The 26,644-nt window shown below is 56.1% G+C and overlaps 1 protein-coding gene across 4 annotated transcripts in view; it reads right to left on the bottom strand.

Moving 5' to 3' along the window:
- ACTN4 (actinin alpha 4) overlaps nt 1-26,644 on the bottom strand; it is an 83,547-nt gene that overhangs the window by 11,204 nt on the left and 45,699 nt on the right. For 2 of the 4 annotated variants that reach the window (XM_007996713.3, XM_007996715.3), the window contains exons 2-11: nt 19,473-19,587; nt 19,071-19,190; nt 14,882-14,968; nt 13,769-13,856; nt 11,387-11,465; nt 10,098-10,179; nt 8,247-8,332; nt 5,057-5,149; nt 2,292-2,522; nt 1,541-1,688 (exon numbers count right to left, since the gene is read on the bottom strand). In XM_007996713.3, the coding sequence (XP_007994904.1) occupies nt 1,541-1,688; nt 2,292-2,522; nt 5,057-5,149; nt 8,247-8,332; nt 10,098-10,179; nt 11,387-11,465; nt 13,769-13,856; nt 14,882-14,968; nt 19,071-19,190; nt 19,473-19,587 (1,129 nt within the window). Of the gene's footprint in view, nt 1-1,540; nt 1,689-2,291; nt 2,523-5,056; nt 5,150-8,246; nt 8,333-9,273; nt 9,360-10,097; nt 10,180-11,386; nt 11,466-13,768; nt 13,857-14,881; nt 14,969-19,070; nt 19,191-19,472; nt 19,588-26,644 lie in introns of all 4 variants that reach the window. The other 2 variants (XM_007996712.3, XM_007996717.3) reach the window with 1 other exon arrangement.

A 26,644-nucleotide genomic window follows, 5' to 3' on the forward strand; every position in this document is an offset into this window, starting at 1 on the left:
AGCACTGGGAAGGAGGTGGCCAGAACGGGAGAGGAGTCCTATGGATGGCTCTTGTGGCTCTCCCAGGCACTGGCAGCTTTCTGAAGGCTTCCAGACCCCTGGGATCTGGAATCTCAACCTTGGCGTGACACAAAGGAAGGCCAGGGACGTGATGGAATCCCATATCCGGAGCCAAGGGCCAGGGAGCTGCAGGGCTGCTGAGAACAGAAAGTGCAGCTGCGCTCCTGCAGGGGGAGCCAGGCCTGGGAAGGAGGCTCTGGGAAGAGATGGGAGGTGGGAGGAGTGAGCAGGTGGGCCATACTGAAGGGTGGACCAAAGGCAGTGGGTGAACACTGTCTGCTGTCCGGGTCCCGCAGCAGGCCCAGGAGGCAGGCCCTTGCCTAGCCCAAGGGACGTGCCAGTGAACACGGGCTCCCCAGCCTGCCGTCCACGCTCACAGAGGTGTGGGAGAGGGGAGCCGACTCTGAACACACGGTGCGGGGGATGGAAGAGGCCTGCCCCACACGCTCGCCCTGGAAGAAGACACGCAGAGGTGACAAAGGGGCAGAGGTGACAAAGGCATGGGTATAAGGCCACTTCCCTGAAGCGCTGGAGGGGGCTTGGCTGTATTCCTGGATGACTGACAGGGGCCCACCTGTAAGTAATCTCTGAGGCAAGGGCAGACTGGGCAACAAAGAGGACCTGGCCCCTGAATGGTCCCTGCTTCCTGGGGCTGGAGGAACCCAAAGCAGCATTTCTTTTTTTTTTTTTTTTTGAAACGGAGTCTCGCTCTGTCGCCCGGGCTGGAGTGCAGTGGCCGGATCTCAGCTCACTACAAGCTCCACCTCCCAGGTTCACGCCATTCTCCTGCCTCAGCCTCCTGAGTAGCTGGGACTACAGGCGCCCGCCACCTCGCCGGGCTAGTTTTTTGTATTTTTTAGTAGAGACGGGGTTTCACCGTGTTAGCCAGGATGGTCTCGATCTCCTGACCTCGTGATCCACCCGTCTCGGCCTCCCAAAGTGCTGGGATTACAGGCTTGAGCCACCGTGCCCGGCCCAAAGCAGCATTTCTTTCTTTCTTTCTTTCTTTTTTTTTTTGAGACAAGGTCTTGCTCTGTCACCAGGCTGGAGTGCAGTGGTACGATCAAGGCTCACTGTAGCTTTGACCTCCCTGGCTCAATCGATCCCTTCCCACCTCAGCCTCCTAAGTAGCTGGGACCACAGGTGTGCACCACCGTGCCTGACTAATTTTGTTATTTAAAATTTTTTTTTGTATAGGCAGGGTCTTGCTATGTTGCCCAGGCTGGTCTCAAACTCCTAGGCTCAAGTGATCCTCCTGCCTTGGCCTGACAAAGTGTTAGGATTACAGGTGTGAGCCACTGCACCTGGCTCTAAAGCAGCATTTCTGACACACACACATGCTCCCAAGCAGCAAGAAAGGGGACCTGAGAAACACACCCAATGCGGCAGGGGGCTGTGTGTGCACCCTCATGTGTGCCTGAGAGACAGGAGAGGAGCGCAGGAGCGGGGCTGCGCAGGGTGGGGCAGGGCTGGGCCATACCGTCAGTCCAGGCCTCGTGGATGGAGGCCTTCTGCCGGAACTTCTCTGCCAGGTGGTCGAGCCGCTCCAGCCTGCGGATCTCATTCAGCAACCACTCTTCGTAGCCCTTCTCAGCCTGCTCCAAGTGCTGCCAGCCGTTGTTGATGTCCTGGGGCGGGGCAGGAGCAGGCAGGGCTATCAAAAGGAAGCAGGGGCACCTAGGGGGATGTCTCCAAGGGATGCTGATGGGAAGTTGGCAGAGCTTGGCTGGGGTCATGTCTGTGCCATACTTTGCTGTTATATCTGGATGCCAACACAGGGCCCCTCAGCACTCGGCAGGTACAATCAATTCTGGATTAACAAAATGAATGTGTGAACGGGTGAGTGTATGAATGAATGGATATCATAGATGGGGAAGTGGTAACCGTCCAGGGCGCACTGCCCCTCTGTTGATGAAGGGCCTCAAGCACATGGCGGTCCTGCCATCATAGCAGACAAATTCACACCACTCCACACCCACACAACCCGTGGCATGGATTTGGGGTGGGTATAATAAAACCCTGGGTGTAAAATACCCAGTGAGGGCCAAAGGGGAGCACAGTGTCAAGTGAAATGCACCCCTCCCTGACCCTTGCATCCGAAAGGCCGTGCCATGTCCCACAGGACATCAACAACTTAGGAAAGACTATGCTGGCCAAACGGTGAGCCCACAGGCAGGACTAGGGCTGCCTCTGCCCCTCACAGCTGCTCCCCTGTGAATCCTGGCGCTCACCGAGACCATCTTGCCCTCAGAGGGCATGAAGGCGGGCCGGTTGCTGAGGCGCAGCTTGGTCTGCAGCGTGTTGAAGTTGATCTCCAGCTGGCACTTCTCCTGCACCTTGGGTGGCTTGTGCACGCGCCGGTAGTCGCGGAAGTCCTCCAGCTTCTGCTGCATCTCCTGGATAGTCTTTTGGGGCACACGGTCCTCCAGCCAGGGGATGGTGCGCCGGATCCACTCCAGGAGCTGTGGGCCCACAGAAGCCAGAGTGGCCTTTGTCGGGGGCCCTCAGAGTGCTGACGGGCTGTCCCCCAGCTTATGGGCACATGGGATCTGGATCTTTGAGGACCCCACTTTAGGGGCTTGCCCCTGCTCCCCAGCCCAACTTCTCCACAATTCCTGCTGGAACCCCCGACCCAGAACTCTGGGAATGTGGCCCCCTCCCTATCCCTGCATCACTGTACTATTCTCTTGTTACTTCCTGTTCCTGCCTGTGCTTTTCTTTTTAAAGACAGGTTCGTGCTTTGTCATCCAGGCTGGAGTGAAGTGGCACGATCATAGCTCACTGCAGCTTCAACCTCCTGGGCTCAAGCCATCCTTCCACCTCAGTCTCCCAAGTAGTTGGGACTACAGGTGCCTACCTCTGAGCCTGGCTGATTTTTAAGTTTTTATAGAGAAGGGGGTCTCAGTATACTGCCGAGGCTGGTTTTGAACTTGTAACTTCAAGCAATCCCACTTTAGCCTCCCAAAGTGGTGGGATGACAGGGGTGAGCCACCATGCCTGGCCCATGCCTTTGCTCTCAGTCTTTTCCCTCAGGTCTAAGAGGGGAGACCTCCACTCCCATGCCCCCGCCAAAAAGGTCCCCTTCCATGCTGTCACATGCCCCACTGCCGCTGTCTTCACTGAGCTCCACGCTGAGAGCCTCACTGCTTCCGGGCTCACTACGTGCCTCAAGGGCAAGGCCGACAAGCCCACCTGGCTCAGTCTGGCTAGGCCAGTGCGTGCACTGGGCCTGGGACATACATTAGAAAATAAAATTGAAAATGAAACAAATATATACTTTTAGGAGCTACTCAGATTTTTGATGGAGTGAGGAAGGGTAACAAAAAATTGGACATTCTAAAACAATTCTAGACCGAGCATGCTGGTTCACACCTGTAATCCCAGCACTTTGGGAGGCTGAGGCGAGTGGATCACCTGAGGTCAGGAGTTCGAGATCAGCCTGACCAACATGGTGAAACCCCCATCTCTACTAAAAAAATACAAAAATTAGTTGGGCATGGTGGCACGCGCCTGTAATCCCAGCTACTTGGGAGGCTGACGCAGGAGAATTGCTTGAACCTGGGAGGTGGAGTTTGCAGTGGGCCAAGATCATGCCATTGCACTCCAGCCTGGGCAACAAGAGTGAAACTCCATCTCAAAAAAATAATAAAACAATTCTAGAAGAATAAAATCAGTTATCTGCCAGCATGGACAAACTGGAGAAGTGGTTCCCAAATGCCAACTTCTGGCAAAGTGAGAAATTCAAGGACAGAAATACCCCTGTGTGGATACATTGTGAGGCGTGCTGCCAGCTGTCCTTTCTTGGCAACGGCTGGGGTTCTAAGAATAACCTTTTTACCTTATCTTGGTGTTAGAAGTGCTGGTGGTAACAGATGGTAATGTTTCTTTTTAAAACATCCGTAACTTGGCAAAATAAAAAGCTGGCCATCTTAGGTTGGACATCAAATAGTTTTTCAAATTTTCCTGGTCTATGAGATAGGAAAATCTAAGAACCACTGGTTCTATATGAGCAGTCAAACCACTGCTCTTTGGGAAATTTTATTTTATTTTATTTTATTTTTATTTTGATGGAGTCTTGCTCTGTCACCAGGCTGGAGTGCAGTGGCGCAATCTCAGCTCACTGCAACCTCTGTCTCCCAGGCTCAAGCAATCCTCCTGCCTCAGCCTCCTGCATAGCTGGGACTACAGGTGTGTGCCACAACACCCGGCTAGTTTTTGTATTTTCAGTAGAGACGGGGTTTCACCATGTTGGCCAGGCTGGTTTTGAACTCCTGACCTCAAGGGATCCGCCTGCCTTGGCTTCCCAAAGTGCTGGGATTACAGGCGTGAGCCACTGCGCCCAGTCTTTTATTTCTTAAATATGGAGATTTCAAAAATGAAGAGCCTCCAGAAGAGATATACAAACCACCCTTGTTTCCAACTGAAGCATTGAGTTTGGGCTCTAGAGAAGGGCTTCCTGGGCTTGAAGCCCAGCTCTCTGTCCCACCAGTCATGTAACAGCAGGCACGTGCCTGACCCTCCCTGGGCCTCAGTTTCCTCACTTCGAAAGGATAATCTGAGTTCCTGTCTTGCTGGGCTGCTTGTGAAGTGCCTGCACAGGGCCTGCTATCCTGCTCATTCCCAGGCCCCTCTCCATCCTTCTGAATCGCTCTCTCCAGGGCCAGGGCACGGGAAGAGGGACTTTCACAAAGCTCCCCGGGTGATTCTAAAGCTAAAGCACTGAGGTGCCCAGGAAACACTGTCCCTGAGCATCTCTGTAGGAACCCAAGCTCGGGAGCCCAGGGACTGAATGGCAAGGTAGCTGCCAGTCTGACCCTTAGCCTTGTGGAAGCAAATGGAGAGGTCACACACTGGCTGGCTAAATGCCATGGTCTGTGACCGCGCAGACTTTTCTAGGTCATCTCGCTGCCACACCTGCTTTCCCACTGCAAGAGTCACAGTGACCTCTGGCTGAGGGTAACGAGGTGGCCCTGACTTTCACTGGGGGGACACTCACGTCGCTGGCCAGCTTCTCGTAGTCCTCCATCAGGTGCTCATTCTCTTGGTTGACAGCCAGCACCTTGCAGATCCGATTGGCGGCAGTTTCAGCCTGGAGGGGAGCGCACAGTCAGGGCTGCCTGGGGGCTGGCCACCCTCCCTCCTGACGGGCATGTCCCTTGAAAGCAGCTGGTCCAAGGCCCACAGAACTCCTCACAGAGGGGAAGGAGAGGAAGCACAGTTCCAGTGAGATGGTGCCCTGTCCCAACAGGCCTTGTTGGCATCCTCACTGCTAACTGCAAAATGCCCCTGGGTCCAGAGAGCCCAGACCTGGGAGGCACCGAGGAAGGTCGGGGAGCCCTCCCACTGCTGCTCGCAAACCCTCTAGTGCCCCACACAGAGAAGAGTGAGGCTGGATGGGTTGGCTGTGCTGGACCTAAGACCGTGGAGGAGTCTCTCCCGGTGGGAAGGTGAATGGATGGGAAGCCAAAAGCTGGAGAGCTGGGGGCAGCAGAGCAGAGGCGCCTGGGCCCCGGAGGAGCCTGGTGGTCTATGCACAGGAGCACACTCAGGCCTGTCCTCTCTCCTGCCTTGGAGGCAGGGTTAACAGGAGCTCCAGGGGGCAAAAGTCACCATCCATGGGGCAGAAAAGCACTGGGGCTTTGGAGGATGAGAGTGGTGGACATAGTCCCTGGGCCTGAACTACAGGAGAACATCCTGCCCTGTCCTGCTGTGGGGCAGTGAACAGTGTAGAGGAGGTGGGGGGTGCACACAGGGAGAGGAAAGACCAGGTACCTTTCAGGAAGCACAGAAAGGGTCCAAGAGGAGGAGTTGAAACGGCAACAGAACAGGAACAGAAAGAATGAGGAGGGTCTACAGAGTGATGGGGAAGGAAAATGGAGAGGCTTGGCCAATGGCTCAGAGCCAGCGCTGCAGGCAGCGATGCCCAGCCTCTCCCCTCCACGCACGGCACCTGGAGACAGGCGGGGAGGCGGCAGCTGGGGCTCATGTGAGTGCACACACACACGTGCACACCCCGCGCCATGCTGCGGGACACACACCCAGGGCCCCAGGCGGTGCTCCTCAGAGATGAGGTCCAGGAGGTTCCTCGGCCAAGGAACACGGGCCCCAGACCAGTGTGGAAAACACAGCCAGGGCTGCAGCTTGTGGAGGTCACAGAGGTCAGTCCCTGACTCCTAACTGGGCAGAGAAAACTGGCACCCGAAACTCAAGTCCACTCTGTGAGCACGGGGCTGCCACAGGGCAGGGGAATCATGTTTCACTGCTGAGTTCCCACATCCAGCTTAGGGCTCAGTGCACTGCTGGTGCTCAGGATTGCTGAATGAGTGAGTGAATAAAGGAACGAGGTGGGAACGCTTCAGTGACTGGAAATAAACGATCAGGACAGAATGGGCACACCAGCGCTAGGCCTGGGGTTCACTCTGCATTTACGAAACACGAACCCTAGAGAGCACTCTTGCAAGAGCTCGGACTGGGTCTCTGGGGAAACGACGGCTGCAGGAGCAGCACCATGTGGCTGTCCTGAGGAGCACACAGGGACCCAGCACTTTCCTTCCCAACCAGCCAGCACCCTGCAGCCAGGCCTCCGCTACCCCCTCAGGAGAGGGGCCGGTGACAAGCCTCCAGGCCTAGCACCTCAGCACCCACCCATGCTGTCCTGGGCTCGCATGCCAGTCCCTGCTCCCCCAAATCTCTCAGCGCCTCCACACTGGAGTTCAGCCTTAAGCACAGAGGAGCAGTGTGGGTAAAAGGAAAAGCAATCTGATGAGGCCATGTGGTGGGCAGGGGGCTGGCTCAGGGCCCGTAGGGGAGAGTCCAATGGCAAACATGCTGTTAGTTGGGATCTATGGTGACGAATCGTCCACTGCTGCTGGTCCCTGCCCATCTTCCTGCGGGGGTGTGGGTCAGGGGTCCTCCCTCCACCCTCTTGGCCCGTGCCCTCTAGCAGAACACTCCAAACACAAGCTCCAATCGCATGCTGAGGAGGTGAAGAGGCCTTTCTGGCCTGAGGTTGGGAAGAACCACACTCCCCACCACTGTGACTCCCCCGGCTGCTGACAAGGCACCTGCCATGCCAGACACTGTGCTAAGCCCTTTGCCTGCTTGTTTCACGCCCAGAGCAATCCTGTGAGACTGAACTACAGCGATGCCCATTTCACAGATGGGGTAGCTGAGGTCAAGTGACCTACCCAAGGTCACAGTACCAAGAGGTGGCAGAGTGGGGCCAAGCCAGACTGACGGTGGGTAATGGACTTTCTAGATTGGGGGTTCGAAGCAGGGGGTCTACAGAAGGTACAGCCCCTGCCTTCTAGCTTTAGGAACAGCTCTGTTTCCCTAAAATTTAACTCCTCCTCTCTCAAATGGGGCTAACTGCGCCTAGCCCTCCTAGGGGTGTGCACAGGGGCCCTCTGGAAGCCTGTGCATGTGAACAGCTTGGAGAGCGCCTAGTATGCAGTACATGCTCAGTAAACAAGAAGCGATTCCACCTCCTCCTTTGCACCTGTGCCAACTACTGACACCAAAGCAGGCATCGGGAGTGTTGCCTGAGGTACTTCACAGACCACAAGGCAAGCAGGGGGAGCAGTGCTTGGGCCTCTGCGTGAACGTTGAGGGCCCAGCAGGAGCCACGGGGCAGCATGAGGTCAGCCGGGCGCAGGAGGGCGGCTGCTGGCACACACCCTCTGTGGGCTCTGTCTGGCCTCTGGAAGGCCGGGACCGTGAGTGCAGGTTGGGCTGCACACGCTGAGCCTTTCCTGGCAAGAAGGAGCTGCAGAACTGGGGTAAAGCCCAGTGCTCCCCATGAAAGGGCCCGGCAGGGGCAGGCAGGTGGTACAGATGATGGACGGGGCAAGTGGGAACGCTGGGCGGTCAAATCCCAGCTCTGCCATTGACTGTGACGCAGGGCTTCAGTTTCTCTGCTTGAGCGCCTGGGATGCCACTACCCACCTCCCAGGGTGGGCTGTGTTCAGAGAAGGTCTGTGGCTCCTCAGCACAGGCCCAGCACCAGCCAGGCGGGAAACCTGCCCCAGGGGACCCTTCTGAGTCAGAGCCCAGCAGGGTCAGTCTGTGTGGTGTGGTGGCCCGCAGCCTGGCCAGGGCTCCAATCACAGATGGCCGGTGGTCACGCAAGGGCGGTGGTGAAGGCAGGTCTGCAGCCCCAGCAGCGAGGTGTGCCCGGCCCAGCTCACCTTCTGAGCCCCCGAGAAAGCGTGGTAGAAGCAGGACACGTAAGTCATGATGGCCTTCTCATCTGGCCTCAGAGTACCCACAATATCTGCACAGAGAGAGAGAGAAAGAGAGAGAGAGGCAGGAGAGAGTGAAAGATGCAGGGAGGGCGGCCGGGCCGGCCCGAGGCTCATGCGGGAGGAAGAGCGCTTGCTCTGGACTGGAAGCCAGCCCCAGGCCTGCGTGGACATGCCTTGCGGGGTTTTGTGGAGTCCAAATGGGGTGCATTCCTTTTCTAACCAGGCCTGGGCTGGGGACAGACTAGCCGTGAGCCCTATAAAGGCAGTTTTGTTTTGGGCTGGAGGAGTCAGTTGCTAAATGATCTGTCTGAAAATGTGAGTGAGCACCTACCACCACGGAGTAAGACCCTTAGGGGCTCCCGTGGCCCTAAGTAAAATGAGAATTCCTTATCCCACACCACAAGGGTCTTGTGGGGCCTGGCCCATCACTGCTTGTCACTGCTTGTCACTCACTCCTCTCTAGCTGGTACTTGAATAAGCCAAGCTTCTTCCTGTCTCAGTGCCTTCGACGTGCTTCACCCTCTGCCTGGAACACCCGTGCCCCAGGCTGCATCTAGCAGCTCCTGCTGCAAGTACCTGCTCACGACACCCCTCCATGTTGACAGTGCCAGCTGAAGGTCACCCCAGTCATCTCTGTCCCCCCATCTAGCCCCATGTTCTCTATTCCACTCCTGTGACAGGCCAGGTGTGTCTCTCTCACTAGCATGGAAGTACCCTGAGAGCAGGGACCTTGCCTGACCCAGTCACCAGGGTATCCTCAATGCCTGGAAAAGCCTGGCACAGATGAGGTACCCGACAGGTGTGTGAGCTAAGGCTGAGGGGGCAGCAACACCAGGGAGCAGGGGGTGGCTTCCAGCCAGAGAGAGGCCACTGCTGTCTGCAAGAGAAATGAGGTGAGCACGGGAGGCAAGAGGCAGCGGCGGCATTGCGCGGTGGCGGCGAGGAGGGCCTGCCTGGCCCTGCCCGGTACCTTCTGCGCTCCCGAAAAGGCATGGTAGAAGCTGGACACATAGGTCATTATGGCCTTCTCGTCGGGGCGGGCCGTGTTCACAATGTCTGTAAGTGAACGACAAGGGTTAAACTGCCCGAGGCAGGCAGGCGGGGTGGAGGCCTCACTCACTGGGAGCCACGGCCTTGGGGGAGAGGGACCCGCAGAGTGACTGTGACTTGGGTGGGCTCAGCCACACCCTCAGCCCCACCCTCTCCCATGGCTCTGGAAAGGACAAGCCTGTGGGAAGCAGATTAAAATGAGGCCACTTTTGTTCTCTGAGAATGGCCTCAAGGAGCAGCAGGACAGTCAACTCCAAGGGCCACCAGAGGCCAGAGACACAGGTCCCTGCTGGGGCAGTGCATGGCTGGGAAATGGAGCAAAGCCGGAAAGGAAAAAACAAAACACTCCACTTTGGCAGGCTCCACACTCCATGCCTGCTGCAGGTAGGGAGGGAGAGGCCAGGCTTGCTCGCAGGAAGCCTGGAACACCCCTCAGCCACCTTGCCCCTCCCGGGTCCTGTGGAGATGCAGTCTCAGGAGAGCTGATCCTTCAGCTCCCCCTCCCCATACCCTTCTCCATCCCTGAAGTAATCTGGCCAGCCCAGGATGTCCTCGCTTCGTCTCCCAGGGCAACACGGCTGTCCCGAGTTCACCCAGAATCATTCAGCCCTTCTCGCTGGCTCTGCCAGCTCCCCAAGGTGACCCGAAGCTCTGACATGCCCACAGGCCCTTGCCCGAGGTCAGCCCTGGACAGATAAGGCCATCAGGAAGCACGGCGCTGGCTGAACAGAAGAGATGACTTACCCTCTGCATCCAGCATCTTGGGGATGTCGAGGTATTTCTCGGCCACTTCGAAGGCATTGTTCAGGTTGGTGACAGGGTCGTCCTGGAAGGAGGCAAGTGGGAACAGCAACAAGAACTCCGTCAGGGCAGAGTGCGGGAGTAGGAGGCAGGCAGGGCTGGCCCAGAGGGAGAGACCCAGGAAGGCTAGGACTGGGGGTTTCTTCAGGCAGTTCTCGGCCATGTGTGGTGTGTGGTGTGTGAGCGGGAGGGCACCGACTGGATAAATTCAATTCCTACTCACAGGAGTGCTTCGTGAAATCTTTGGGGGACAAACCATGGGCTTTTTCTCCAGAAAAATGCAGGTGTACCCTTTTCATACAATTTCCAGCCACCCACAGACCCTAGATTAAGCCCCCTGCCCTAAACCCTGGTTTTCATGCTGACTGGAAGATGTGGGCCAGACCCGAGAGAGCACTGGGGACTGGGTAAGGAGAGCAAACTGAGAGCTCCCAGGTGCCAACCACCCTGAAGTGTCCCCCAGCCCCCTCAAGGGCTCCCCACTGCTTACAGGACTAAAGCCCACTGCACCCCAAGTCTCCCTGGCCAGGACCTAGCGCTCTTGCTCGCTGTGGCTGGAATGGGCTGGGTGCCGTCTGGTGCCTCCCCTAGGAAGCCCTCCTCTGGCTCTAAGCTGCCTCTTCTTCTGGGGCCCTTCCGGGCTCCTGCTGGCTCGGGGTGCACTAGCCTCTTCCGCAGCACTGCTCTGACCTCACGCCCTGCCACCCCATTCAGCCTGAGCACATGTGCATGGCCTGGTGTGGTGCTTTGCTTTGGACAAAATTTTTGTCCTGCCTTCCCCCATGAGGCTGGCAGCTTCTGGTGGGCAAGGCCTGGGTTCATACAGGCTTTGAATAGGCAAATGAGAGCAGGACCCTGTATGGGCAACATGGGCTAGTGATGGTTTGGAATTCCTTGTCCTCTGCCCCTTTGGGCAGAGGAGGTTCTAGAATCCAGAAGGTTGAGGAAGGGGAGTTATAAAGCATGGCTGGCCAGGCCCGTAAATAACCCCGGGTTGGTTGCAGTGTCATAGAGGGAGAGTGGACAGCCCCCGAGGGGAATAAGGGAGGTGAGAGTCAGCCACCAAGCCAGAGGTCGCAGGAAGCCTGCACAAGGCTCTCCCAGGCCACCCATCTGCCTGCAGAACCGGGATCTGGAGGCTGGCGATGGATGGACACGGGGATGGTGACCCAGAGTTAGGGGGTCAGACAGGGCGCGTCTGTGGGCTATCAAGGGGAGCTCGAGACACCCACCTTCCTCAGCTTGTCATACTCAATCAGCTCTGGTCTGTGCCGGTGGATCAGGGCATTGAAGGCAAGACCGTCCTTCCAGCTGAGGAAGGAAAGGCAAAGGTTATAGGAAGGCCCGCTCACTGTCACAAGAGTGCCGTATGGCCCTGCGCACCCACAGCAATGACTAATTCTCATTCACTGAGGTCTGGCCTGTGCCAGGCACTGCATGGAGACGGTGTGGCAGAGAGGCTGTGAGCATGACCTCTGGGGCCAGGCAGTCTGAGATCAAACCCTGACTTGTCTGCCTACTGACAGCGTGATCTCGGGTAAGCCAGGCTATCTCGGTGTCCACATCTGTACGATGGGGATAGTGACATACCTGCTACATAGGGCTGCTGTGCGGACTAAATGAGTAAATGCTTGGATCAGTGCCTGACTCACGACAACTGCTTTGTAACTGCTAGCACCTTCCATGGGAGGCCGCCCTGAACCAGACAGACCACTTCGGGGGAGGTGGCCACTGCAGGAGGCTGGTGCCTGTGCTGTGTGGCCTCCACACCCTGGTGGACCTGACTTACAGGAAGGCCAGTCCGTGGGCTGGCTAAATGCCAGGATTTTGCTTGGCACGCGGGTCTCTGGAGTAGAGGGACCTCCCCAAGGCCACAAGTTGGTCAGTTACAAGCTAGATGGGTCACATTCTCCTCCCTGAGACCCTTTAAGGGTTGGTTCCCTCTGAGGTCAAGCTCGATGTCACCTCCTCAGAAAGGCCACCCAGGGAACTTTCTTCCTCTGACTTCCCTGTCTTTGTGCAGCACTTCTCACTGAAGTTATGCTGCGGGATTACTGGCCACTGTGTTCACAGCTGGTCCCGCGCTGTGGCGTAAACTTCCCACAAATGGGGACTTTGTTTGGGTGCCACTGTATCTCCACTAGTGGCATGCAGCGGGCATGCTAGATACTTACTAGTTGAAGAAAATGAATGGAAGCTATAGGAAGATTCAGTCAGTTAGTGGCAGGGAAAAAAAGGAGACACACAGAGAAGAGTGACCAAGGGAAGGACCACATGCTCTCAGGGTGAGCACGATGGGAAAAGCCCTCTGCACCCAGCGAGGGTCCCTGAGAGCCTGAAGCCGCTGCATATCCCACGAGGCCCTGCTCTTCATTCCTATGCGGGTCATCCAGGAGACTCAGAGGGTGGAGCCACAGGGCAAACCGGATTTGACTTCAGGGCGGCCCCCAGAGCCAGTGCTCCCAAACACTGGGCAGGCCCGCCTCTTGCCACCCCCTGGACCGCATGTGGCACTGCCCATGCCCGCCTCAGCTACGGCGATGGTGGACATGTCTCATCTCCCACTCACTTTGAGGGAAGCAGGTTCATGGCAGAGCTGAGGCTTGTTCATCTTAGCAGCCACAGAGTACATTTTTCCCCAACACAAAATTCAATAGCAACTCTAAAAACAATTCACTCGGCCGGGCGCGGTGGCTCAAGCCTGTAATCCCAGCACTTTGGGAGGCCGAGGCGGGCGGATCACGAGGTCAGGAGATCGAGACCATCCTGGCTAACACGGTGAAACCCCGTCTCTACTAAAAATACAAAAAACTAGCCGGGCGAGGTGGCGGGCGCCTGTAGTCCCAGTTACTCCGGAGGCTGAGGCAGGAGAATGGCGTAAACCCGGGAGGCGGAGCTTGCAGTGAGCTGAGATCCGGCCACTGCAGTCCAGCCTGGGCTACAGAGCAAGACTCCGTCTCAAAAAAAAAAAAAAAAAAAAAAAAAAAAACAATTCACTCTTGAGCTGTCAAAATAAAGGAAGAGGCCAGGGGCAGGCAGTGGCTCACATCTGTAATCCCAGAACTTTGGGAGGCCGGGGTAGGAGGACTGCTTGAGCTCAGGAGTTCAAGTCCAGCCTGGGCAACACAGGGAGACCCCGTTCCTACTAAAAATGAAAATAAAAAATTAGCCAAGTGTGGCTGCGTGCACCTGTAGTCCCAGCTACTTGGGAGGCTGAGACAGGAAGACCACTTGAGCCCAGGCCAAGGCAGCAGGGACGAGCGATCGCACCACTGCACTCCAGCCTGGGCGACAGTACAAGACCCTATCTCAAAAATGAAGAGCTTTATTGTTGCTTCTGAGAGTCACCTTGTCTGGGGACGAAGAACGTTCTATTAGGCCAGCGAGAGGGCTGACCTTACGGCCTTCAGCCAGGATGGCTGGGAAACTGCCTCCTCTTCCTCAGAGAGGACCAGGTGACCTTCCCATGGGCTTGTAGGGCCCATGGCCAGGGAGGGGCTGACTGAGGGCTGGCATCTCACAGACCATGACAAAAACACAGGAAACAGAGTAGGTGGGAGGAAGGATCTCAGGTTCCTAGAGGAAGGGAGAGGATGAGCAGGACTGGTGCTCACCTGATGTGGAAGTTCTGCACATTGACGTTCTTATACGGGGCTGTCTTTCTCTGGCACCAGAGAAGAAGCCCTTCCTTGGCCGAGGTCTCTGCAAAACACACAAAGACAGTGAGCACTGGCTCAAAAATAAACCCTCAGAACTCAGCCCAAGTTGGATGGGACTTTCAGCCTCAGGCCTAGGGGTCAAACAAAACCCAAGGGGAGAGGACATCAGTCCTAACAACAGCAGCAGTGATAGCAGTGAGACGGCTACTCCCATTCCGGATGCAGACGGATGCTGCCAGGCCCAACTGCCAGGACACACAGCCCTGCTTAATCCTCATGGCCCCAAGGAGAATCGCTTGACCAGGGCTGCCCCAGGAGGTGGTGGTGTCAGGGCCTGAATCTGTGCCGTGTGCCTGGCCACCAAGCCCGTGCCTTTTACCACCAGAACACACTGCAGACAAGCCCTTGACACTGGCCTTGGCCTCTTTTGAACAAGGTGAAAAGTCAGCTGTGGAGAAGCCTAGGGGGCCCTTCTGTTCCCCGTGGATAGCTCAGCTGTCCTCACAGACTGGGAGCCCTTTAAGGGCAGGAAGCACATCTCTTCCGGTCATCACTGCGACCCGGCACCTGTGAGCTCCTGCATGCTGGCCCAGGTGGCTCTGCCCATCCTGTGTGCACACAGGAGCTTGAAGGGAAGCAAAATCGTCCATTCCTGGACGGCATGAGCTCATAACGCGTCCATGGGGACCAAGTTTCAAGGACGGGGATGTCGAGCAAACACAGAACCAGGCCCAGGCCCAACTCTCTCACTAGTCTGTTCTGGGACTTGGGTTCCTGGACTGTAAAATGGGCCCAGCTATCCTTGCCCATCTCATGAGGGTGGCATGAGGGTCCACTGAGATGAGGCTGCGAGAGCAAAGGCACTCAGAGGGCACTGGAGCCAAGAGGTGGGCGGCTGGGAGGAGCCTCCCTTCACCTGCCACCCACTGACTACTCCTGCGAAGGTCAGGCCCTGTGAGCGACCCCAACGAAGCAGGAAGAGGCTTGAAGCACGAAGACCACACTTCAGCTCTCCTCTAACCTGCCCTGACTCAGGTGGGAAGCGGGCACAGTACAGGTGGCTCTCACCTTCCACGGAAATATCCTGGATGGCGAACCTAAGGATGATGGTCCAGATCATTCCCAGGGTCATCTTTGCGTTGCCGTCCACAATCTCTGCACACAGGGAAGGGGGCAGAGGACAGAAGGTCGTTAAAATCAAAGTGAGGCTCCTCCGCCCAATCTGAAGGTGACCTTCCAGCCCTATCTAGAGAAAGGCTCCAAACCACCCCCAGGTGCATCTCCCAGGCCCGTCCTCCTCCCTCTCTCAGGAGAAAATGCATGGAACAGTCTCTGGGCAGCGCTGTTCCAGAGCCTCCTGCTACTGAGCGCCTGCAGGCTTCTGGCCACAAGGGTCCCTGGCCCCGCAGCCAGCTCCTTCTCCCGACCCAACTCAAAAAACCACTCCTCCAAGAGGCCAGTCTCAGGTGTGTGGCCTCTGTTCACACCTCTCTCAACTCTCAGTGCTCTGTACATTTCTGCCTTCATCTGCATACCTCCTGACTACAGGGGAGCACCGCAGGCCCACGCTCTCAGGGCAAAGGTAGTCTTTTTCATCTCTCAGTCAGCAAATGTACACTACATTATTATTTATTGCAAATCTGACCACTTCCTTCCAATCCCACTGCCAACACTCTCTTCCAAGCCACTCTCATCTCCAGAGTTCAATGAGGCTACCTCCTATGTACCCTTCCCGCCCATAATCCACATCGACACAGCAGCCAGCATGGTCGGTTTTCTTCTTTTGAGACAGGGTCTGGCTGGCTAGATGGAGTGCAATGGTGTAGTCACAGCTCACTGCAGCCTTGACTGCCTCGGCTCAAGCAATCCTCTTGCCTCAGTCTCCCGAGTAGCTGGGACCACAGACGCACGCCACAACACCTGGTTAGTTTTTAAACTTTTTGTAGAGGCTGGGTCTTGCTGTTACCCAAGCTGGTCTCAAACTCCTGCTCAAGTGATCTTCCCGTCTTGGCTTCCCAAAGTGCTGGGACTGCAAGTGTAAGCCTCCATGACTGGCCCACAGGGAAAAGGCTTGCCCTGAAGGCCCAGGCCTTGCCATCCTCCCAGATTTCTCTACCTGCATCCTCTGGGCAAGCCAGGCTCTTTCTTGCTTTGAGATGTTCACACCTTCTGTCCACCCACAAAGCACGCACCTAGCCTGCAACCCTCAACTGGCTGGTCCTTCTCATCGTGCAAGCTTCTGCTTGTGCCACCTCTCACTGTGGCTTCCCTGACTGCCCGTCCCAAGGAGCTCCCCCACCCACCACCCAGTTCCTCCCTCCCTGGCCCCTGTGCTGCCCCCAAGCCATCACTATGTGAAATCACGTGTTGGACGGGCTGTTTACTTGTTCACCATCTGCCAGCCCTCATGAGGGCGAGGCTGCTCTGACCACCACTGGATCCAGTGTCTGGAAGGCCGGTGAGGAACAAGCATGACTGCTGTGTTGTCAGGAAGGGGAGAGCACAGGCCTGAGGCCAGGTGGCCAGGCTGTACGCTTTCTGAACTAACCTAAAAACAAACATTTGCGGCCAGGTGTGGTGGCTCACACCTGTAACCCCAGCAATTTGGGAGGCTGAGGCGGGTGTGGATCACCTGAGGTCAGGAGTTTGAGACCAGCCTGACCAAGATGGTGAAACCCTGTCTCTACCAAAAATACAAAAATTAGCCTGGCATGGTGGCAGATGCCTGTAATTCCAGCTACTCTCCTGAGGCAGGAGAATTGCTTGAGCCCAGGAGGTTGCAGTGAGCCAAGATTCCACCATTGCACTCCAGCCTAGAAGACAAGAGTGAGACTCCATCTCAAAAAAAAAAAAAAAAACTTGCTGAAACTTCTCAAAAGAAGGGCTTGGACCACACCTTCCTCAGCCTCAGCAACTAAAGAGAAAAACTTTCTCTGCAAGGCCCAGGGCAGCTGTGTGTCTGAGGCTGGATGAGAGAAGGCAGTGCCTCATCCCGGAGTCCACCAGTCAGGCGTGCCTAGGGCAGTCCTCCCCACCTGTCAACATGCCAGATGCAAGGAGCACGGTGAAGGGGCTTCCAAAGAAGACAGAGGGGCTCCACTGCTGCAACTACTCTTGGGAAGGGCTGGGCACAGGGGTGAGTTGCAGAGCTAACTGCAGAGCTGGAGGCACAGGACACCACAGGAGAACCTGCTCACTGACCTCTGAGCAGAACACTCCAGGGCAGGCTTGCTTGGAAGCAGGTGGAGAGGTCACAGAGAAGATGGGGCCCACCTTCCCCCGGGGATACACCCAGAGGAAGGGGGTGTCCATGAGCCACAGCTTTCGGGTTTTCGGAGGAGGAAATATGCTGATTCTGCTGCCCAGAGACAGGGGAGGGACCCAGTGTCCACCCTGTCCTAGGGTTCAGAGCCCCAGACCCAGAAACGGAGCAGCGCCACCTGCCCCTTAGTGGAGCGAGGCAGTTTGAGCCTCAGGAAATCTATGCTGTGCACCTCCCGAGGGCTGGGCCTGCAGAGCTGGGCATGGCCGCAGCTCCCCAGCCCAGCGGGCACCGGTGCAGCTGGTCACGGAGGGCTTATGGAGTTCTGGTGAGGAGAGGAGGATGGCGTTTCTCATGACACATCCACCAGCTGCTTCTCTGACCTGCAGCTGTGCCTCTGGTCCCTCTCATCACCCCTATGGGAAGCCAACAATCCCGCGAATGCCCGATCATGTGGAAGGACAGGGGGACAGCGTGGGGTGGGGTTCTCAGGTGCCTTGAGCCCCAGGAACGCCTCCATTAGGCTTTGTTCCGAGGCCCCACAGTCGCAGGGACTAGGAGTGAACCAATTTGGGCAGGAACAGAGAACATTTTTTTTTTTGAGATGGAGTCTCGCTCTGTCGCCCAGGCTGGAGTGAACTGGCACGATCTCGCCTCACTGCAAGCTCCGCCTCCTGGGTTCACGCCATTCTCCTGCCTCAGCCTCCTGAGTAGCTGGGACTACAGGTGCCCGCCACCGCGCCCGGCTAATTTTTTGTATTTTTTAATAGAGACGGGGTTTCACCGTGGTCTCGATCTCCTGACCTTGTGATCCGCCCGCCTCGGCTTCCCAAAGGGCTGGGATTACAGGCGTGAGCCACCGCACCCGGCCCAGAGAACATTTTTAGACCAAGTTTTTCTCCAAATGAAAACTGATGACTGCCATGGGTCTCTCCTCTAACCTCTCCTGTATTTACAGACTAGCATTTGAGCAAAATAAATGCAGCTGTGAGAAGCAGAAGGCTGGAACAGAGCCCGGAGGAAAGATCCATGCAAGGACAGAAAATCTCAGGGCCTGACTGAATTTTTGGGTTGTGATTTTTTTAAACAAACACCAACCACCTCGACTGTGGCATGCAAGGCTTGGCACCCCTCCTCGCAGAGGTCCTGGGCCAGGGCAGAGCCTTGGAACTCAGTACACACATTCTGGCCCGGAGTCTTGGCCAAACTCTCAGAGCCCTGTCATTAACGGCAATTAGTTTACTTTGTTTTTCTAGAAGCTGGGACAACATGGATGTCAGGGTGAAGAATCCTTACTCTGACTAATGAGCAGAACTGTGAGCCCACGCTGCTGGGGAGCTTCTGAGCTCCATCAGACCTCGCCTGTCTCTAAAAGCGCCTGGGAGCTCAACCCAGGGGCCCCTGCTGAGAGCCTGCTGCTCTAGTGAGGCTACAGTCCTGGTTATCTACATGGGGCCCAGGAGGATCCTGGGGTGGTCAGAGGTGAAACTCTCCAAGCCTGTGCACACAGGGCGAAGTCTGGGCACTGACCTTTGGCCATGCACTCCCTGTCCCGATGCCTGACACGGGGCCTCCAGTCCCCTTCTCTGATATTGGGAAGGGCATAATGAGAAAAGTGTTCCTGGTACAGAGAGAGGCTATGGCACGTGTTTGTTACTGTCTGCTGAGCCTGGCACAAGGAGAACCAGTGAGGGCGACCTGAGTGCAAGTCAAAACCATTCCACCCCCTACAGAAGCTGCCGCCCCCATGGTTGGGTGGGTTGCACTTCCTAGATTTGGACTGTGTCCACCGGATTTTTCCAAGGGGCTGGGGGAGCTTGTGGGCCCAGCATCGTATCAAGAACAGTTGTTGGGATCACTGCTGAGTATGTACTGGGGCTCTGAGTGCCCCAAGCACCCTACGACCAACAAAATTTCTCTTCAGAATGCAGACGTGCCTCAGAGCCTGAAGGTCAGAAATTGAGCAGGACCCTCACTGCTCCATCTCCAGCTCACCTTCTGCCCCGATGGAGACCAGCTTGACGCCTTTGCTGGCAATAAAGTCCAGTGCTTTGTTCACGTTGTTGATTTTGTGCACTCTCATTTTCCCCCGCTCCGGCTTAGGTAACCGCTCCCCTGAGAAATGCACAAAGAGAAAAGAAGAGGGGGCGAGACAGAGAGAAAGAAAGGGAGATAGGGAGAGAAGCTTTAGAGTCTTCTCTGTTCACCAAAACCAGGTTCCCCTGCTGGACCACCAGGCCACTCCAGCCCCACCCACCCAGCCGCCGTGCAGATGCTAAGGGGTGCCCTCTCCTCCCCAGGGGCAACGAGACAGCTGGGTGGGCAGCATCTCTGGGGACTGCTGTGGCCGAGCACCTGTGCCAGGTCTGGGCCGCACTGTGTGGCTGGGAGCCTCACCTGATATGACCTCCAGGAGCAACATGAGCTTCAGCCCGTCTCGGAAGTCCTCGTCGATGTTCTCGATCTGTGTGCCTGCCTTCCGCAGGTGGGAGTTGCACCACGCCGTGAAGGTCTGAGGAGGCAGAACAAAGGGTAGTGCACAGAGTCAGCCTGGCTGTCGGGCTCTTTCCACACACCTGCCGGGCTACAGCCCTGACCTCAGGAGAACCGCAGCTGCCACGGAGCACTCACCCACACACACCGCACGTACCCGATATACACATTGTTTCTGATCCTCACAGGGACCGTGGGAGGCAGATGTGAGGAAACTGAGGCTTCAGGTGATTAATGACCCACCACGAGACCATCCAGGTGGTAAGTGGCAGAGCTTGGATTTGAACCCAAGTCTGTCAATTTTGGCAACATGTGCTTTTTCCACACCCCCAAGCTGCCTCAAGGAAGACCAGTACAAACATCAGACTGGTGCCTCAGCCCACCGCTGGCTCACTTGGTCACATAAACATCACTGAGCACCAGGCTCGGTAGTGTGGAATCAACAGGTCGGGCTCCTGCCCTCACGGGGCTTGTTTTCTTGATGAAGGCCAGCCCTTCATCTGCCAGCCAGACCCACGTGCCCCAGCTGGACCTTGACCGGCGGCTGCTCTTCTCAGGCAGGAGCTCAGGCTGCTGCGTTCCAATCATGTGCACAGATACAACCCAGAACAGGAAAGTGGCAGGAAAAGAAAAGCTCCCATAAATGCAAAATTTCCTCAAGTCTCTTTTTGAGCTTGGGCAGCCCAGCAGCAAGCCCTATCAGGAAAGGCCAGGAACTTGGACCCTCTGAGCCCTGGGCACATGCCTACATGCCTGTGTCGTCTGGCTTCCTGTGAGCAAGATGCCCCCGCCCCTCTCTCTCCTAGAGAACATGCCATGCCCCATCCTTCCTATTCTTTTGTTGTTGTTGTTGAGATGGAGTCTCACTCTGTCACCCAGGCTGGAGTGCAGTGGTGCAATCTTGGCTCACCGCAACCTCCACCTCCTGGGTTCGAGCGATTCTCATGCCTCAGCCTCCTGAGTAGCTGGGAATACAAGCGTATGCCAACACGCCCAGTTAATTTTTGTGTTTTTAGTAGAGATGGGGTTTTACCATGTTGGCCAGGCTGGTCTTGAACTCCTAGCCTCAAGTGATCCACCCGCCTCAGTCTCCCAAAGTGCTGGGATTACAGGCATGAACCACCGCACCCGGTTCCTATTTTTAAGACTCAGTGCAGCTTAGAGGAGGCTGGAAGGCAAGTGGGAGGCAGGCGCCCCTTACCAGGATTAGGCAGCCGCATCTAAGGAAAATGTTTCGGAGGACCAACTGGAAGGGAAGGAGGGTACTAAACAAGAAGTCTAAGTCCCTGGCCCTAACAGACCAACGATGCCGACAGGGCATAGGTACACCCAAGCACGGGGCATGCAGCCTCCTGGTGGTGCCCAGCTACTCAGCCCCCTGCAAGCTGGGGCATGCTCATAGACATTAGGGCCACAGAAGATCTCAGATCAGTTAACGTCAACACGCCCAGGCGCCTTCAGGAAAACCAGCCTACGCACCCTCCCGCAACAAGGCCTGGGAAAAACCCCAAGTGTCTGCTTCTTATAGGAACCCCTGTACCCCACCCTCTCCATCTGCAGGGGCCAGTGTAGAAGTGGGCAGACAGCCAGGGACACACAAGAGCACATTCCATGCCCCGGGTGCAGGCGGAGGCCATGCGGAGCACAAGGGGCTTCCACGGAGGCTCTGGCCAAGCACCATGTGTTTTGACAACTGTCGCCAGCCCTGCTCATTCAGGGAGACCCGACATAAAGCCCCTCGCAGACAAAGCAGCTGCCTAATTAATATGCCGTACCACAGTGTGGACCCAGCATGGGGCTTCCTTCCAAATCCGAACGGGGGCAAGCGCGGACAGCTAGACCACCCCTGCCCCACCTCTCGCCATGGAGAATTCCTCTACCTGGGAGACAGAGACCCCCTCCTGGTGGCACGACGCTGTTTCTCCACTAAAGATACCTCTGCTCTGCCATGTAGCCAGCCCTGGGCACCCCTCAAAAGTCAGGCCAAATGCTGTGCATGGACGGTACCCGCACCATGGCCTCCCTGACCCAGGTCTGCCTTGGATGGCCTCCTCCCTGCAGATCGCATCACGCCCTTGCTCTCTGGTCTCTAACAGTTCTTGTCTCCCACCCTCCCATGGCTATGAGCTCCTTGAGGGGAGGGGCCCCATAGTAGGTTCTCATTACGGAGCACACTAACTCACTTTCCCAGCCTCCCCCATACAATGCTGAATTCAGAGAGCCCAGGGCGGGAACCCTGCTTACACCACTCATGCGGACATGCCACCCAACCTTCCTAACTTCCATTTCCTCCTCTGCAACGTGGGGATGAAGATCCCACCTAGGCCATGGGCAGTGTGAGGACTCAAGGTGGCCATGCCTGTAGCGTGCATGGCAGTGCTCAGGAAATGGCAGCTCTCTGGATGGCCCTGTGCCTCCCAGGGTCTCCTCCCTCCCTGCCCTGGTCTCAGGAGTTCTGCCCACCCCTTCCACAGCGTGCCTGCTCTGTCCCCGCCCGCCCTCAGCACCACGCAGCCCTTGGCATCTCTCCTGTAGCATCCCCCAGTCACTTTTAGTCTCATTGGATGTTCCACGCACATGAGCTCTCTCTCCTACCATGTGTGAGCTCCAGGGGGTGGGAAGTACGGTGCCTGCGCCTTTACAGCCCCAGAGCACTGCCAGCCTTGATGGCGGGCAGCAAGCAGGTGTGGAGCCCAGCAGCCCTGCGGAGCAGAGGGCAGCAGCAAATGGGCTGGGAAGGAAGTGGCCACGGATGGTAGGCCTCTACTCTCACATGTGCCTGAGAGCAGGCGCTGCTGGGCAGCAAAGTAGCCAAGACACATCCCACAGCCTGAGGACACAAGAGGGCTGTTCCCCGAGGCCAAGGCCCCGTGCTCTGGTGTTGCCAGGCCCAGACCTAGGCACCTGGGCTGCAGGGAGGGCCGGGCACGCGTGCAAACAGCACCCCTCACAGCCTCAGCCTGTGTAGGTTGCTCCTGCAGGCTCTGCAGGGGCACAGACCTGGGTTTGGGTTTGAATGCCAGCCCCTTGGCTTACTCATTCCATGTTTCCAACCAAGTGACTTTACCTACTTAAGTCTGTTTCCTTCCCTGTAAGATGGATTTATCAGAATCTACCTCCTGCAGTGTGCTCTAAGAATTAAACAGGAAAAATACATTTAAAGCATCTGACAGGCTCCTTGGCATAAATTAAGAGCCAGATGAATCACACGCATGTGTGTGCATGTACACACACGCACAAGCACACGCTGAGATCCAGTCTCTTCTCTGCAAAGGCCCTCAGACCACCCACTGGTATGTAGGGAAAATGGGATGGCAGGAGACCCTCTGCGGATGGCCCCACCCCACCCTGTGGAGGCTGTGAACAAACCTTGCGGCTTGGGTTCTGGCCGCCTGTTCTCAGAGGGGCTGCTGCACCACCCGCCCTCCATACATACACCCCACCTGTGCTCATCTTCTCTGGGTAGCAAACAAGAGCTCTGGCTTGGGCGTCACACAGGTGTGGATTCACATCTTGTCTCTGCCACTGAGGCCTCAGGCAAGCGATAAGCCTCAGTTTCCTCACTGATAAACAGGACCATAACCGAGAGGTTAAGATAGGGATTAACAAGGATGCCATGTCAATCACTCAGTGATGTGTCAAACAAGTGTCAAAGGAAGGTCTGCTCTGAAATCAATGGTAACTCTTCCGTGTGCTCTGTCCTCCTGACTGACGCAGGCAAAGCCCCAAGGTGCTCACTCGCCTGGCCTGGATGATACAGAACAGAACTCCCGCTCAGACACAACTGACACAGCCTTGGTGAACTCCACTGATGTGCTCCTATCCTAACCCCATGTCTTGCTTTGCCCTGTTTTGTCCTCCTGGAAGACGAGGGGCATCTATTGACATCAGAGGTTCACAAAGCCCTCAGCTCTGGTGAGGAGAGAGCCTGCACTCACAAGGCCACCCCTAGGAACAGGTCGACCATGACGACCACTTCTCCATGCGGAGAGACTGGTGAGTAGGAGCTGGAGTTCAAACGGGACATTAAAAATTCATCGCTTTTTTCTACTTGGTTACAAAAATAACACTCTGCTTCCATCCTTCCTCTCCCTACCCGGTTTAGACTATGCTGCGTGGGGTGGATGGTGTGGAGAGGTGGTTTCTATAGATGGAGGCCCTATGCGCCCACCATGCCGCCCTCCACCATGCAGAATTCTCAGAATGTGGGCAGCCGACTTCATGATGCCCCAGGCCGCCATGGGTCCGCACATATTCATTCCCTGGACAAGCATGTGCTGGGGGTCAGCAGAGGGCCAGGCCCTGTGCCGAATCCATAACAGTGAGCAAAAGTGGACACTCTCATGAGGCTCCAGGTCTGATCTCATTAATCAAGCAATCAGTTCACTCCAGAAATAATGCCCTTAGGAAAAATGGTAATAATAACAGCAATAACCGCAGCAGACACTTCCATAGAGTCTACTAGGGGCAGGCACTGCTCCAGGCACTTGGTCACTTACTAATTCTCTCACCCTCGTAATCATCTCTGGAGGGAGGTGCTAGTACTACCTCCATTTTACAGATGAGGAAAAGGAGGGCCTGAGAGGTGAAGTGGCTTGCTCCCATCAGTCACACACTAGAAAGTTACAGAGCTGGGTTTAAAGCCAGGTGCTGGGCTCCTGGGGCCATGGGGTGTTCTGCCAAGTTTGTGTCCCCTCCCCTGTGATGGGAGTTGAAGAGTGCGGTCAGCATGGTGGCGGGCGGGCATCAAGCAAGTGGCGAGGCAGACACAGAAAGGTGTCCCTGAAGAGGTCATTCTTAAACTCTGGTGAGCTGAAGGATGAGGAGTTAATAAGACAAAAATGAGGGAGACCTTCCAGGCACTGGGAAGAGCACGTGCCAAAGCCCTCCTGCAGAAGGGACAGAGCCCGCTCCGAGAAAGAAGGGAGTAAAGGAGTGAGGCTGGCACACTGGCCTCACAAGGCCATTAAACGGTCGTGCTGTCCCTGCCATGCGGGGAAAGAGCCGAAGGGGACGAGGGTCAACGTGTGATGGCCAGGAATAAAGCAGGGTGAAGAGCCCCTGAGAGAAACTCCCTCCCCTGGCAGGAAGAGGAAGGCAGAGGTGCCCTGCCGGCAAGCCGAGGGAGAAATGCAAACTCAAGGTTTCTATTTCATTTGGGAGGAACCACAGCTGCCAGCCCTTTGTGGGAGGAGGGAAAGGCAAAAAGCACTGAGCTCTCCTGGGCTTCATCATCACGGTCATCTTCCAGGGGCAGCAGCGATTCTGACCGTCCAGAACGTGGCAGTGGCCATGCCCTCAGGACCGCACCTAAGAGGCATGCACCTGCCTCACAAATACTGACTTCGAGCCCTATTATGTACTGGACACGTGAGAAAGCTAAACAGTTATCATTTACATTCTGGCCAGCCAAGCGTGGTGGCGCACACCTATAATCCCAGCACTCTAGGAGGCCGAGACGGGAGGATTGCTTTAGCCCAGGAGTTCGAGACCAGCCTAGGCAACATGGCAAAACCCCATCTCTACAAAACTACAAAAATTAGCCAGGCGTGGTACTGCGTGACTGTAGTCCCAGCTACTCGAGAGGCTGAGGTGGGAAGACGGCTTGAGCCTGGGAGGCAGGGGTTGCAGTGAGCTGAGATCATGTCAGTGCACTCCAGCCTGGGTGACAGAGCCAGATCCTGTCTCAACCCATCCCCCACCAATATTACATTCAGCACTGGGATGGGGGGGGGGCATGACATATTAAAGGTAATTATGCTATAATGGCTAATTGGTAGTTCTTACTATTTACACATTAGCAACTCTTCAAAACCTCCAACCCCATGATCACAGGAGATATTATCTCCATTTGATGAGGAAACTGAGGCAGGGAGAGGTTCAGTGACTTGCTTAATGTTACACAGACACAGATGATACATACAAAGACAGGGTGGGCATTCATTCCACGATGTCTGAGTAGAATGGGAGGCGCTGGCCAGTGAGGGAGAGACAGCAGAGTCAGGTCAAGAAGCCCCCAGCCAGGGCCAGGCGCGGTGGCTCGCACCTGTAATCCCAACACTTTGGGAGGCCGAGGCGGGTGGATAACTTGAGATCAGGAATTCGAGACCAGCCTGGCCAACATGGTGAAACCTCATCCTACTAAAAATACAAAAATTAGCCAGACGTGTGGCGGGCTCCTGTAATCCCAGCTACTCGGGAAGCTGAGACAGGAGAATCGCTTGAACCTGGGAGGTGGAGGTTGCAGTGAGCAGAGATCGCGCCACTGCACTCCAGTCTGGGAAACAGAGTAAGACTCGTTTCAAAAAAAAAAAAAAAAAAAGAAGGCCCCACCCAGCCCAGCCCAGCCTTGGTCCCCGAGCTAGAGGTGAACTCAGAGAGCAAGGCAGGCAGGGAGGCAGGGAGACAGGCAGGCAGGCAGGTACAGCGACGCCCGAGCAACTCGCCTGCTTCTCAAAAGGTGGCCCCGCTGCTCCCAGCCTGTCCCTGGCCCTCCTGTGAAGGGAGTCTGCATCCAGCCCTTGACCTATCTAGGGAGGAAGGAAGGATCTGTCTTTGAGAACACATGTGAACCAAACCACAGAGAGGAGGCTTCAGAGCTTGCCCCTGCATGCGGGCAGCCTATTAAAGAGGCTTCTCTGGTTGCTAAAATAGCACAGGGTGTGACTAGGGGGAAGGGGGGTGGAAGAACAGAGAAAGGCAAGCTTGTCAGTTGAGTTGGGCTCCACGGTCACCCCTCTGTGTGCCAAGGCCCATGGTGACCCGGCTAAGGCGGGTTTCGGGGAGCCCCAAGAGCAGTTTCTGCTTTGTCACTGTGGGCTGCAGGAGGGAGATGGAGACCCAGCATCTCTGGTCATAAAGTCCTTCCTGCGTCACAGGGACCCCTCCCAGTCGCCAGGATGTGGGGTGGTAGGTGAATGAATGATGGATATTGTTCAGGAGGTGACCTAAGCACCCAGGAATGTGGCAGCAGTGGGCTTTAATGAGCCATTCATCAATGAATCCCTCCCTCAACCCGAAGAGGCAAAGCCCTCTCTACTCTGGGGCACTGACTAAGAAACAAACATTCAGCAGAC

Source organism: Chlorocebus sabaeus, chromosome 6, assembly GCF_047675955.1.
Source record: "Chlorocebus sabaeus isolate Y175 chromosome 6, mChlSab1.0.hap1, whole genome shotgun sequence".
Lineage (NCBI taxonomy): Eukaryota > Metazoa > Chordata > Mammalia > Primates > Cercopithecidae > Chlorocebus > Chlorocebus sabaeus.